The 13,155-nt window shown below is 38.5% G+C and overlaps 1 protein-coding gene across 1 annotated transcript in view; it reads left to right on the top strand.

Moving 5' to 3' along the window:
* The window catches only part of LOC107699220 (neuronal PAS domain-containing protein 1-like), a 56,147-nt gene extending 44,415 nt beyond the window's left edge, over positions 1 to 11,732 (top strand). The window contains 7 exon segments of the mRNA XM_016500416.1: positions 2,075 to 2,249; positions 3,060 to 3,172; positions 4,218 to 4,414; positions 4,682 to 4,788; positions 5,321 to 5,468; positions 9,571 to 9,683; positions 9,775 to 11,732. Coding sequence (XP_016355902.1) covers positions 2,075 to 2,249; positions 3,060 to 3,172; positions 4,218 to 4,414; positions 4,682 to 4,788; positions 5,321 to 5,468; positions 9,571 to 9,683; positions 9,775 to 10,742 — 1,821 coding nt within the window. The 3' untranslated portion in view covers positions 10,743 to 11,732.
* The last annotated feature ends 1,423 nt before the right edge of the window (positions 11,733 to 13,155 follow it).

The following is a 13,155-nucleotide window of genomic DNA, read 5'->3' on the forward strand; positions in this document are numbered from 1 at the left end:
ACACACACACACACACACACACACACACACACACACACACACACACACACACGTATATCACAGTTTGGCCAGGTTCGCTTCCTTTTGGGACCAGGTTATCCAAATATATTGGTTCCAAATTTAAACTGGTTCCTTAAAATGAATTGTCAGAATGAATGGATTCATTGCAGTACATCAGACATAAAATGCTGTTCTAGACCCAGTAGTCTCTCTTGCATGCCTTTTCACAATTACGTTTATTCTTACAAATCGAGTGTCCTCCAGTGGATCCTTTTAACTGATATTTCCCAAAAGCTCCCACATGCACCTTTGGTGTCTTCAAATATCTGAGATCCCATCGGCGCTACTCCGGCGGCAAGCTAAACAACCCTCTCCAAAGCATTGTAGATCAGATTAAGTTCTCCAAGTCAGACCACCTGTCTGCTGGATTTACCTCCACCTTTACCTCTCAATTAGCCGACATGGGCTTAAAACCCCAGACTCTTCACAATTCATCCCTCATCTGATCCCCAATTACACAGCCCCGCTCTTTACTCCACCGTCTATCCCTCTCCTTTCTGCTCTTCCCTCTGTTTGCATGCAACCTGCCTTGCACAGACACATTAGTGTCCTTGACGGCCAGCGGAAAATCCTTTAAAATCCCTCCATAAATGGATCTAATCCCATAATAAATGGCTTTGTCCCACAGACAAGGGTGTGAGGGAGAAACCAGCCTTTTATCAAGATACTGTAGAATGAAATCTAACCCACACAGATTACTTTTTAATAGATCCGCAGAATACCATTTTTTTCACTCTTACTAGTTGAGCAAAGTAGTAAGAGAATTTATATAAACAGTATACACATATGGATACAAGTGTACTCATGTACCTATCAATCCAATTCCTTTATTTCTTTTGTACAACACAAAAGGAGATGTTTTGCAGAATGACCAGGTTGCTCTTTTTTAATATTCAAATAAAGATTTTTTTTTGTTGTTGTTGAAAGTGCCATAAATGTCTGTATGACCATTCCTATAATCTTTTAAAGCCATGCAAATAAAATTAAAAACTCATTAAAAAATACATCTTAAAGAAATTAATACAATTATTTCCTCTGTCGCAACTGCCAAATATCCTTCCTGCTTGCGATTTAAAAATATATATAATCATATTGTAAAGGACAGTGGTTATCAACTCAGAAAGCCTCAAAATGATTAAAAAATTATCTGAATGATTAAATAAAAATTCAAAATATGCATTAAAGTACGTTGATGCAAGATATTTTGTATATTTCTTTGGATATTAAGGTAGACCTCCAAAAACTCCATGGATTTTTTTTTTCTAATTTCTCAAAGCTATAAAAATCCTTAGTCTTAGTTATTTTCCAGTAAATCATAAACAACTGGGCGAGGCATGTAAATTCAATGGCTGAAAAGAGTGGGAAGCTTAAAAAGGAAAAATTCCTCTGTAAACTTAGATCGAAATTTACAGAAACTATGAATGTTGGGAATTCAGATATTGTAGTGAATGAGGGGCCTTGGAGCCAAAACGGTTGAGAACTACTGGTTTAGAATGGTCTGTGTTTTTTGTCCCTTTGAATCTTGACCATCTTGGTCCCCATGCACTTTTGTTTGCATAAAAAAAGCTTTAAAAAAGCAGCTTGGACATGCTTTTGTTTTTCACAAAAGAAGGAAAACCATACAGATTTGCAAAGATTTGTAACATTGTTATAGCTATACATGGTCGGTTTGTTTTATGAAGCTCACCTGTTTTTGAGTTTCTTATTCATTTTGTAAAATGCAGCAGGTAGAATATTCAGGTCATGGAACGCTATAATTAATGTTTTATGTGTAACATTGCTTTTATCTCTCTCTCTGATGTTTGCTTCCCCCAGTGTAAGGTTTTAGTAGTGTGTGCGTTTGTACACTTACACATTACAAATGTAGGAATAGCTATAGACGAGCTTGTGTTTTTCAAGGTCTCTCATTGGCTTGTTAGCCAATATGTTGTGATCTATGTCATGTTTCTTATATGAATGTTATTCTATATTGATCTGTGTGGTTGTGTATTTATGTGTGTATCCGCATGCTCAGGTTGAGTTGACTGGAAGTAGCGTATTCGATTACATCCACCCTGCGGATCATGTTGAGATGGCAGAGCGTCTTGGCATTAGGCCACACCTCCGGGCAGAGGCAGGCTGTCAAACGTCCCATGAGAGCGCTTCAAACTCCGCCTCCACATCCTCACTGGCCGGCACTCCAGAACCAGGTAACACGCCTTCAGAGGTCTAGCTTTATTCATCTCTAATTTTTCCTCAATGTCTTTTGTCTCCTTTGACATAAATAGTTCAAATAGATACACAAAAATTATATTGAATTATACTTTCAGAACTCAAAACCTAAGATCAAACTATGCTGCTGGAATAACTTTTTGTCATCAATAAGATACATGCATTAAAACGACCACCCACATACACTATTTGGTGTTGGCACACCAATGCCTTTCAGATCTTGTGCTGATCCAGGGCAGAACACCAGCCGCTCTGCAGGAAAATGCTGTTTCTCATTTTCAAGAGGATATTTGCATAGAAGGCTTGAAACACGGCAGCAAAAACCGCTTGTTTCATCCTAAGGGTCAGAGAGGAGGGTGGAAAATGATCATGAAAATGAAAATATGACTGCTTTTGGTGAAAAAAAAATTATAACTGGGCCACAGGTAAAAAATAAAATGATACTGAAAATTATGAGATCATATAAATTTACATAAATTCGCCAAAACACAAAATACGATTTTCCATATATGTGATCCAAATACCTGTCCAATACCTGTTCCTGGAGGGCCACTGTCCTGCAAAGTTTAGCTCCAACACTAATTAAACACACCTGAATCAGTTAATCAGTCTTCAGAAATATTTAGGCAAGTGTGTTGGAGCTAAAATCTGCAGGACATTGGCCCTCCAGGAGGAGGATTGTACACCCCTGGTCTAGCTGTTAATTTTTGTTGTCATATATCCGTGGATAGTGAAATATTGTTCAAAGGGTGGATATCTTTGTGATGTGTGTGTGTTTTCTCCTGTAGTACCATCTTGTCCCTGTTCTCCAGTCAGTGAGTTATCGGAACGTGGATTCTTCATCAGGATGAAATCCACCCTCACCAAGCGTGGCCTCCACGTTAAATCTTCAGGCTATAAAGTGAGTCCTTGATTGGAGACGTACCGTCTTGTGTGTTAAATTGTAGCACAAATTTTAAGGATTTTCTTCTGTTGGCTTAAGACATGTGTACACAAAGACATGTTCAGTGCGAAAATTCTGTATGATAAACATTTGAATTTGAATAAATAGAAGGTAATTGTGACTTTTTATCTCAAAATTGTGACTTTTTTCTTGTAATTGTGAGTTTACGTCTCGCAATTCTGACTTTTTTTCTCAGAATTACATGATATAAACTCGCAATTCTGACTTTTCTCGCAATTGCGAGCTTACATCTCACAATTCTGACTTTTCTCAGAATTGCGAGTTTGTATCTCACAGTTCTGACTTTTTTCTTGCAATTGCAAGTTTACATCTAGCAATTCTGACTTTGTTTCTCAGAATTGTGAGATATAAACTCACAAGACCAATTCTGAGGGGAAAAAAGGACTGATATTTTCTCAGAATTGTGAGTTTACAGTATTTAAACACACAGTTACAGTATTACAGTATTAAATCACAATTCTGATTTAATAACTCACAATGGCATGTTATAAAGTCAAAATTGCAAGATATACACTAGCAATTCGGAGAAAATATCAGTCCTATTTTCAAAATTGCGAGATATAAATGTTTATCTCACAGTTCTGACTTCATTTCTCAAAATAGTTTCTAACTCGCAATTTTTTCTTACAATTATTGCGAGTTCACATTCTTTACTGACTTTTTTCTCAGAATTGCAATTCTCGCAATTGTAAGATAAAAAGTCACAATTACCTTTTTTTAAAATTCAGTGGCAGAAACAGGCTTCCATAGTTATTGCATCCTTTTAGACCAGCACAAAGAGTCACATGCCTTCAAAGTGTCAGATTTTTTACGAAGAGGTGTTTTAATGTCTTTTATTGAATTGTGAATAATACTAGCCAACCATTTAGTAGGGGGCACATTGAACATGGTTGGGAAACGCTGGACTAGCATATTAGCATTTACCCATTCTTTTATAATTGAATGATTTCAAAACTGAACTGCTTATTTAATTTCTTATCAGGTGATTCATGTGACAGGTCGGATTCGGTGTCGGCCAGCCCTGGTGCCAGGCTCCTCCCGCCCCTTGCATCGACCAATGGGATTGGTTGCTCTGGCTCACACGCTTCCACCCTCCATGCTCAATGAGGTGCGCATGGAAAGTCACATGTTTGTCTTCAGAGTCAACATGGACCTGCAGGTCACCTACTGTGAGAACAGGTAAAGTCCCAGCATGCCTCAGTCTCAGTTACAATATATTCTGCTACCTTTGCCATAGTGTTTGCCCATTATTGGTGTAAATGATAACGCGTACCAAATATGTGTTATCGCATCAACACTATGTCTCAAGCCTGTGGAATAGAATTACACTACATAGCTGAAAGAATGATTAAAAAATTAGATAAAAATTAATATGCACTCAAACTAAAAACTCATTGTGTTACAGACAATGTCACTCTTATATGTGTACTTGTATGGATTTTGTAGGATTTCAGAGTATATGGACCTGAGCCCAGCTGAGGTGGTTGGACATACCTGCTACCACTTCATCCATGCAGAAGACCTGGACACCATCAGGCAGAGCCATGAAGACTGTAAGCCTGTCAAGATTTGCAATCTATTTGCCATCCCATCTCTAAAAAAAACGTATTACCTGTCACACATCTCTCTCAAAGTTGTATATTATATAACAGACATTATATATTTTATTTATTTATTAGTATGTGTTTCATGTCATGAACTTAATCACACTATTGGATTTTATTTTGTCATAATGACCAATAGATTGTAGGATAAGGAAATATGAAGAGCTTTATTGAGGGTGGCTGCAAGGTGAATAATAAAAGTAATGGAAAAGAAAAAAAGAACCTTTTTTAGTTCATGATTAAAGAACAGCTGTATCTGTTTTGTCAGTTTAAGAGCCTGAAGCTGCTGTTTACATTTTACATTTTGACAACAGCGCCCCCTAGCCAAATAAACAAATTGTGAAATTCTTCTCCACATCCAGGTTATAAAATGTATCTTTTTTTTTAGCCATCTCATGTGGTTTTTGCATTTTAAAATCTATTATTTAATCAGACTCCTTACCTAAATATAAATGTATATCTGTTAATTATTCTTTCTTAGTGCTGCGGAAAGGGCAGGTTGTGACGGGGTATTATCGCTGGTTGCAAAGGAGAGGAGGGTATCTGTGGATTCAGTCCTGTGCCACCGTGTCCATTAACCACAAAGCGCCCCATGAGCGTAACGTCATCTGAGTCAACTACGTGCTCAGGTCAGTGTCTTAGTGACCTTGTGTGTTTGTGTTTTTGAGTGTTGTGCTACAGTATAAAAATGTTAATGTGCTGAGAGTTTCCACAGAGGCCCTCGTAAGCGCTCTTCCTCTCCATCTGTCTACAGTAATCTTCATCACACAAGCGCACACGTTCAAAGAAGTCAAAATTGGCTGAATTTCAGTGATAATTGGACTGGTGATATATAATTACACCAAATGGATGTCAAAATTTTCTGGCTGAATGGCGTTTTAGTTAATTAGCTTTGTAATTACGATAGCTAATTAACTTCTATAGCACCCTGCTGGAGCCATGTTCATGTTCAGAAGGGCTTTTCTAGTGTGTGTGTGTGTGTGTGTGTGTGTGTTCGGAAGCGGTATCACAAGTGAGTACCTCTCTTACGGTGCTGTTAATCTCTATGAGGAGGAAACTCTGAAGCTGTGTTCCAAAATATAGTGAACTGTGTTGCTGCCTACTGGTAAGGTACCTTCCTTTGACTGATTTGAAACAATCTACATAGTCAGTAAAGGTAATTTACTGGCACCAGAAGAATAGCAGTTCTGCTGCACAACACAAGAGAAATTCAGTTTTTACAGCTGATCCCAAGAGTTTGCCATTAGCACATGTTGCTAAGCAAATGACGCAATACTCCAAGTATAAAATACATTGCATACACAAATTTTGGGTCAAATAATTCACTTTAAAAATGTCAATTTTTATTGCTACGTTATAGAACTTCTTTTTATTTGTCTGCCATCTTGGATTTTTGCTTGTTGCAAAAGTAAAATTTTAATTAGATCAAACTATCATACATTTCAATACATTTCATAACTTCTCTCGATCTGTCTGCAATTTTGAATAATTTTTTCCACCAACTTTGTTGCAAAGCATTCTTAGACTACCTTGTAAAATGTCAATGTATTTATAGAGCACAATTAAAAACAATGACAGTTGACCAATGTGCTGTTGAGTGATTTCAAAAAAGGATGCTAGACCATATATAAAATAAACAAGAAGATAAAACATTTAAACATACTATGTAACAATTTTGAATTGAAACAATAGACCCAATGGTTTTTTTCCCGTCTGTAGCGAATCAGCTCATAGGGAAATATGAATAATTAATCATAACTAGTTATAATTAATTATAAATATTTAGATCCGCTGTAGATATCGCTCCATTATGAAATGGGCTTAGAGCTTAGAGCACGTGCCAGGAGCAGATGCTGTTGCACAAAAGGGCAAGGGTGGTGGCGCTGTATTGAAAACCAGTCTAAACAAACACTTAAGAAGAGTATTCTGAGAGAGAATGAGAGGGGAGTTCTTGTTATCATTGGTATCAGAGAACAGATTCATTCTCACATTCTTTATATAGAATATCATTTCTGTGTTCTGAAGAGTACCGTTTTCTTCCATGTGCGCGAATGTTATGAGTTCTATGGTTTTAAGAAAAAACAATCAAATAAAATTTCAAGTGTAGCTTGATGCTAATTGTACCTCTAATTATATTTTAAGATATACTTGTAAGCATTATAGATAGTTTGTGTTTCTGGTGTAGAATCCAACTTTATTTTAATTTACTGCTGTTGACTAACGGACAATGTTAAATCTATATATGAGATACATATCTGAGAAAAAATGCATTGTTGCTCGGTCGCCACCTAGTGTGCAGGCGTGAATTCGCATCGACTTTTCACGTCGTGCTTAGTGTGAAATGGCCTTTAGAATTAGGTTTGCTGCGGTAGTCGGTGTTACTGGTATTACCCGGAGTTTGTCCATACACCAAATACATTATTTGCCTACCACGGTACTGCCCCCACTGTCGTTTTGCTTTTTATAGAAATAAAAAGTATGTTTAGCTGGACAACATACGCTACAGTAAACTGAAAATGTCTGCTCTGCTCCATACAGTTCGCGCTGCAGAGCCGCAGCAGGAGTTCACTAATCGCATGAAGAAGCACTTTCAATGTGAGTGCTTTGAGTGTATAGCCTGGTTTACAGGGTTCCCACGGGTCCTTGAAATCCTTGAAAGTTTGTGAATCTGAAAAAAAATTTTCAAGGACCTGGAAAGTTTGTGAAAATAAGCATACATAGATACAGGTTGAAAGTGCTTGAATTTATTTTGTGCAAGACGTTTTCTTTAGAAAAAAATCCATATTATTCCCTCCGGTCCGCTAATGTGTTATTTCGCCAACACTTCGTGGCCTATGCATATTGGCTTGCTTGATTTACCTTAGTTACGCGCATTTACGGGTTACGTGAAGTGTTTCCCGCGTGAGGTACTTTGTGTTGTACGTTGCCACGATGTTCACGCGCGCACAAAACTACTACGATGGTACCGCAACGTTTCACAGACACACTGTAAAATTAATGTTGAATTGCTTTGCTTGTTAAGATAATGTAAACCCATGAGGCAAGAAAAACTTAAACGCATATTCATATATCTTAAAACGTCTGGTTACATGAGCCTAAGCTCTTTTAAAAAAAATCCATGCAAAAGTTAATATCAGATCATTGTAGAATACAGTATAGGATGTACCGAATATTCTTCAGTTTTATGCAAAACAGAAATACGACAAATATAATATCAGATCTCTGTCATATGGCCAAAAAAAATGCTTTTTTATATAGTTGTGTTTGACACATGAAAACTGTAACAATGTATCTTACAAGGTAACACGATGTAATCTTGCTCTCACTTGAAATGTGTCCCCACATTAAATCCTTGAATTTGAGGGTATTGGACCTGGAAAGTAATTCAAAGGTCCTTGAATTTGAAGTTAACCAAGGTGTGGGAACCCTGGGTTTATACTCGCCACGTCGGCATGTATGCGTAGCAAAAATTACATGGATACTGAGGAAATGATGGCGGACAGACGTTTGGTTTTCAAGCGACATGTAAAAGTAAAGTAAAAGACCGTTTCTTAAACCTTACCAGAGAAGGTGAATATGTTGGTTGTCTTTGCAAAAAACATGCAAGCACTCTCACCGACAACCTATTTACTTATTTATTTATTTATTTTAATATGATTTCAGTGTTTGCTAAACTTTCTGTAATCTATTAGTCAATATATAATACAGCATGTGGTGTATGCCATGCCTCTTTCATTTTTGTTAATCAATGTTTATAAGCTAGTTTGTTATTGTACGTTTTATTGCTGTTGTGCAGTTGTGGCCTAACGGTTAGAGAGTCAGATTTGTAACCCGGATGTCGCGAGTTTGTGTCTCAGTACTGGCAGGAAATTTAGGTTGAGGGAGTAAACGACCAGCGCTCTTCCACCCCCATTACCCACAACTGAGGTGCCCTTGAGCAAGGCACCGAACCCCCAATTGCTCCCCAAGCGCCACAGCAAAAATGGGAACCCACTGCTCCGGTTGTGTGTTCATGGTGTGTGTGTGTTCACTACTATGTGTGTGCATTTGGATGGGATAAATGCAGAGCACAAATTCCGAGTATGGGACAACCTACTTGGCTACATGTCATGTCATGAAGAATAATAATGAATCCATCTTTCGAGCATTCGTTTTAAACTTAAGCGCAACAGACAATTACCTTTTCTTGTAAAACGTTAACACCAAGATTGCGAATTCGAAAGCAAAAATGAAAGCGTCCAAAGTGTTGCCAGTAGTACTGGTTTTGTTTTGTGGCAAGTTTTTTCCTCACTTTAACATCCCTACTTAGAATTTGCCAAACAAGTTATTTAAAAGTTGTGATGAAACAAAAGTAGCATCAGATCTTTTCTGAGTGAAACAGAATGTTGAAAAAGAAACAGTAAGTAGGGTGAGGACTTGTTTCAATTTATTGGTTGTTGATTGAATGGAGGCAGATTTGAATGTGAGCCTGCAGTCGATTGTAAGAAAGGGGTGAAATTATGCCTTAAATTGCTGTCTAGTTAGGCAGCTTACTTATGTTTCAGAACAGGTACTATATAAGATTCCAGTACTATTCAAGTTAGTATTTGTACAACTTGTTGTGTGATTCAACCATACTAAATGATTGGAGAACACTCTGTTAACCTGTGGCATAGAGTTTAGCATTTAGACTGTTAAATGTGTAAAGCTCCCTAAGGTAAACTGCTCACACTCTTTTATCTGTATTTTCAGTCGACCAGAGCTGGCAGACATGCCTCTGGACTTATTACAACTCCCAGAAAGCCTGAGGGCAGAGAGGCTTCAAGCAAGCTCCTCCCCACGCAAAAGCTCTCCAAAGGCACAAGGTATGCTTTTAGCCCCTCACAGAATTATCCATACACACACTGGTAGTACGTTACTCAACAGCCCAAATCAGCAGAGTTATCTTTACTTCAGGCTCCACAGGGACACAGCCATTGAAAGGCAGGACCGAGACAGACCACAAAGGGAAGGAAGCCTTCTCACACACTGCTGGCAGCCAATCAGAGAACACCAGAAAGAGATCGCACCAGTCTGATGCTGAAAGTGGTCCTCCTGAGGTGAGGAGGCAGATGGAGGTGTTCCGGCAGAGAGAGGACAGCCCATGTACCTCCTCAGATCAAGCCAGTGACAGCGAGGTGGAAGAGGACGATGAGAGGGAGAGCGAGTGGGACCACAACCCCACCAGCAAACGGGTGAAGAGCGAAGAGGGGCAGTTGAAACAAGGCAACGGGGCCAATGGAGCAAGTAAGATCCACAACGGTCGTGCAGTGATCCAGCATCTTAAGAGTGTGGCGACCAGTTCCGGGTCGAATATTAAGACTGAACAAGAAGTAATGGGAACAAGTGTAGGTGTGGGTTCTGAGAGGCGTTGGAGCCAAGCTCAGCCCAGCAGTGGAGGAACCAATGGCAGCAGTCCACCTTCCCAACCTCAAAACTCCACCCCGACAGAAAATCCATCTAAGGGTCTGTTCAACCCACCCTCCCCGACCCTGTCTCCGCCCATTCTGGCCTCATCCCTGCCCAGAGATGATCGGTCCATCCACGGAGGGCGTGCTCCAGACTTCGAACTGCTGCAGAGACTGACTGCTAGTGGGGCTGCAGGACATGTGCTATTTCATCCCCTGGCTCTCGGCCCACAGGGGCCTCAGAGTCTCTATGCTCCCAGCACTATTCGCTACGCCCCACCTGAGATGCCTATAGCTCACACTGAAGGGCACCGCTCAGACCATGCGGCCAAAACTCCCGCTTTCTTTCCCCACTTGCAAAGGATTGCCTCTCTGCCTCCCTTCAGTGGTTTTTCTCCAGCTGAACACACTTTTCCTCCAACTCTGCCCTTCTGTATGAACGGACTGAGGGGAGCAGCAGGGACAGATAAGGATTGAAGGACAAAGACAGATAAAAATATAAAGGGGAGGTGGAAGAGGTCATAAAGGACAGGGTACAACGTTGAGAGAGGAACTGCAGAAGAACTTGGGGTTTTTCAAACAGTCTTCCGAGCATCCTCTCCAGACTTTTCTCTGTTAATTTGTTAGTGTGTCTTCCTCTCTCTGGACAAGCAGTCAAAGCCATAATGAACATATGAAGGACATCATGCAACTTACACCAAGGGGCCATCATTGAGGCCTAAATCACTGGAAATACAGGTCTGTCATGTGGAAGGAGAGCCGAGGACATTGTCCTGGGGTTGCGTACAAAGGTCCTCTTTGACCCCTAGGGAGATGGGCCCACCTATAAATTTTTTCCAAGTCCCCATACATTTAAGAAAACACACAGGAATATGCAAGTATGGACAAAAGAAGAATGGTGGCAACTGCCAAATAAGACATTCCTAAGGAAACAATACATAAGAAAGCACAGTCCACAGGTCCCTGACTGACAGAGGGGTCGTAATGAAAATAAAGATTAGAACTTTTGAACAGTGTAGAATTTTCATTTTTGTATTAAAAATGCATCTAAAAAGAATCACTTGAAAAATGATTAATTCAAGGTCATAGCCATATATAGATAACGCTGAGTTAAGAGACTCCATACATGCAAATGCTCCAAATGTTTTTTTTTTTTTTTCACAAGACATGAGCAAATATCATGGACTAATCTTCCTATTAGAAATTTGGGGGTTTTGGGGGGTGGTGGTGGTTAAGTGTGTCTATTTGTCATGTATCATGTCCAAGCACTTATAGTATATTGTTGCATACACGTAGCACTTCATCCATGGCCAGACATTCTAGTTCTCCTACTATAAAAACCACAAGAATTAAGTTTACAATAGTTGTGCCAGAAATGTGCCGATGATTCCAGAAACTAAAGTGTGGAGAATGTTGTCTGTTATATAAAGGTGTAATGTTTTATTTTAAAATAAATTGTCCACTGGATATCACAAACCTTGTCATAAACATGTCCAGGTCATATTTCACTCAAAAATCCAAAGAAATTAATTGTATTTTGCTTATTTATATTCCTTTTTTATGACATTATTGAAATGTGAATTAAGTACATTCACTACAAATTCTCATTACTGTAATGCAAAAAGTACTTGCATTTAGTGAAAATCACCAAAAAGAAACCTAAAAGAATTACACAAAAAAAAAAAAAGTGCAAAACAAGTAGACATTACTCCTTGAGAATTTGGGGGAGAATGTGCGCAAATTTCATTAAAATACCACCAAACTGCAAAAAAATCTTAATGGTCCTAAAAATAGGCATTTGATTTTGAAGTAAAATATTACCTGTGACACTGAGATTCACCCCACTATGTAAAGCTAAGGCACACTGTTCCAAAACCTAGTGAGCTGCGTAGCATTGTAAGGCATTTTCCATGCTCCTCATGTAAGACAGACAGTAAAATAGTAAATATTAAAATGAGATACCGCATTTTTGCCAGATTCTAAGGTCTCATTTGAATGTAGATCCCAGAATGCATTGCAGCAGTGTTTGTGTGTACAATATATTCTTTGTGCTCAAAGTATTTTTAGCTTAGAAACACGCTAATGTAAAATGATTGGAATCAAAGAGTTTTCTTTTGTGTCTGTAGACATAAAATGTGAGGCAGCTCACTAGTTTTTTGAAGTCAGGGTGTAGAACAATAAGGTCTATGTTATTTAAAGATGTAAAAAAATTAAATAATTATACAACGTCATGGGTACCTTTCATGAGGATGAATAGATGACAGAAAATTCAATCCCTTTCAGGGTTTCAACTGATGAAACCACATTGAAGATAACAATGTGGTTTAAGCAGTAGCTAATTACAAAAGGACAGATACAAGATTCACCATGTGAACATTTTCTAGGTTTTTTGTTGTTTTTTTGTGTATGCAGGTTTCTCTGCCCATGCAGTATTACCAGATATGATGGTTTTCAGTAGCACTAAATGATATGAGATGGTTTCTATTTGTATTTGTGATTGAGGGTGAATGTGTAAATAGTTGAGAATCAGTCCTGAAACTTCAGCACGAGTTGGTGTTCCCTTAACCTTTACCATCACTGTGATTCTAGCTTCTTTATGATGAGATGTTTGTGAAAATACAGCACCATGAGCATTAAATGAAAATGATACACTGTAAAAACAATTATTATGATAATCCAAACAACAATAATAAACTCTATTCCAATAATGGAGTATTTCTTTGTGCTGTCATTTTTGTCCTTTGCATATTCGAACTTGACCAGTCAAGATGCATCAGTGGTTCATTAATAAAGAAATTAAAAGGGGTTTGGAATGATATGAGGGTGAATAAATAATGACAATTGAAAAAATTGTTATAATTTACTCACCCTCATTTTCCAAACCCATGAC

Source organism: Sinocyclocheilus anshuiensis, unplaced genomic scaffold, assembly GCF_001515605.1.
Source record: "Sinocyclocheilus anshuiensis isolate Anshui unplaced genomic scaffold, SAMN03320099.WGS_v1.1 scaffold242, whole genome shotgun sequence".
Taxonomy (NCBI): domain Eukaryota; kingdom Metazoa; phylum Chordata; class Actinopteri; order Cypriniformes; family Cyprinidae; genus Sinocyclocheilus; species Sinocyclocheilus anshuiensis.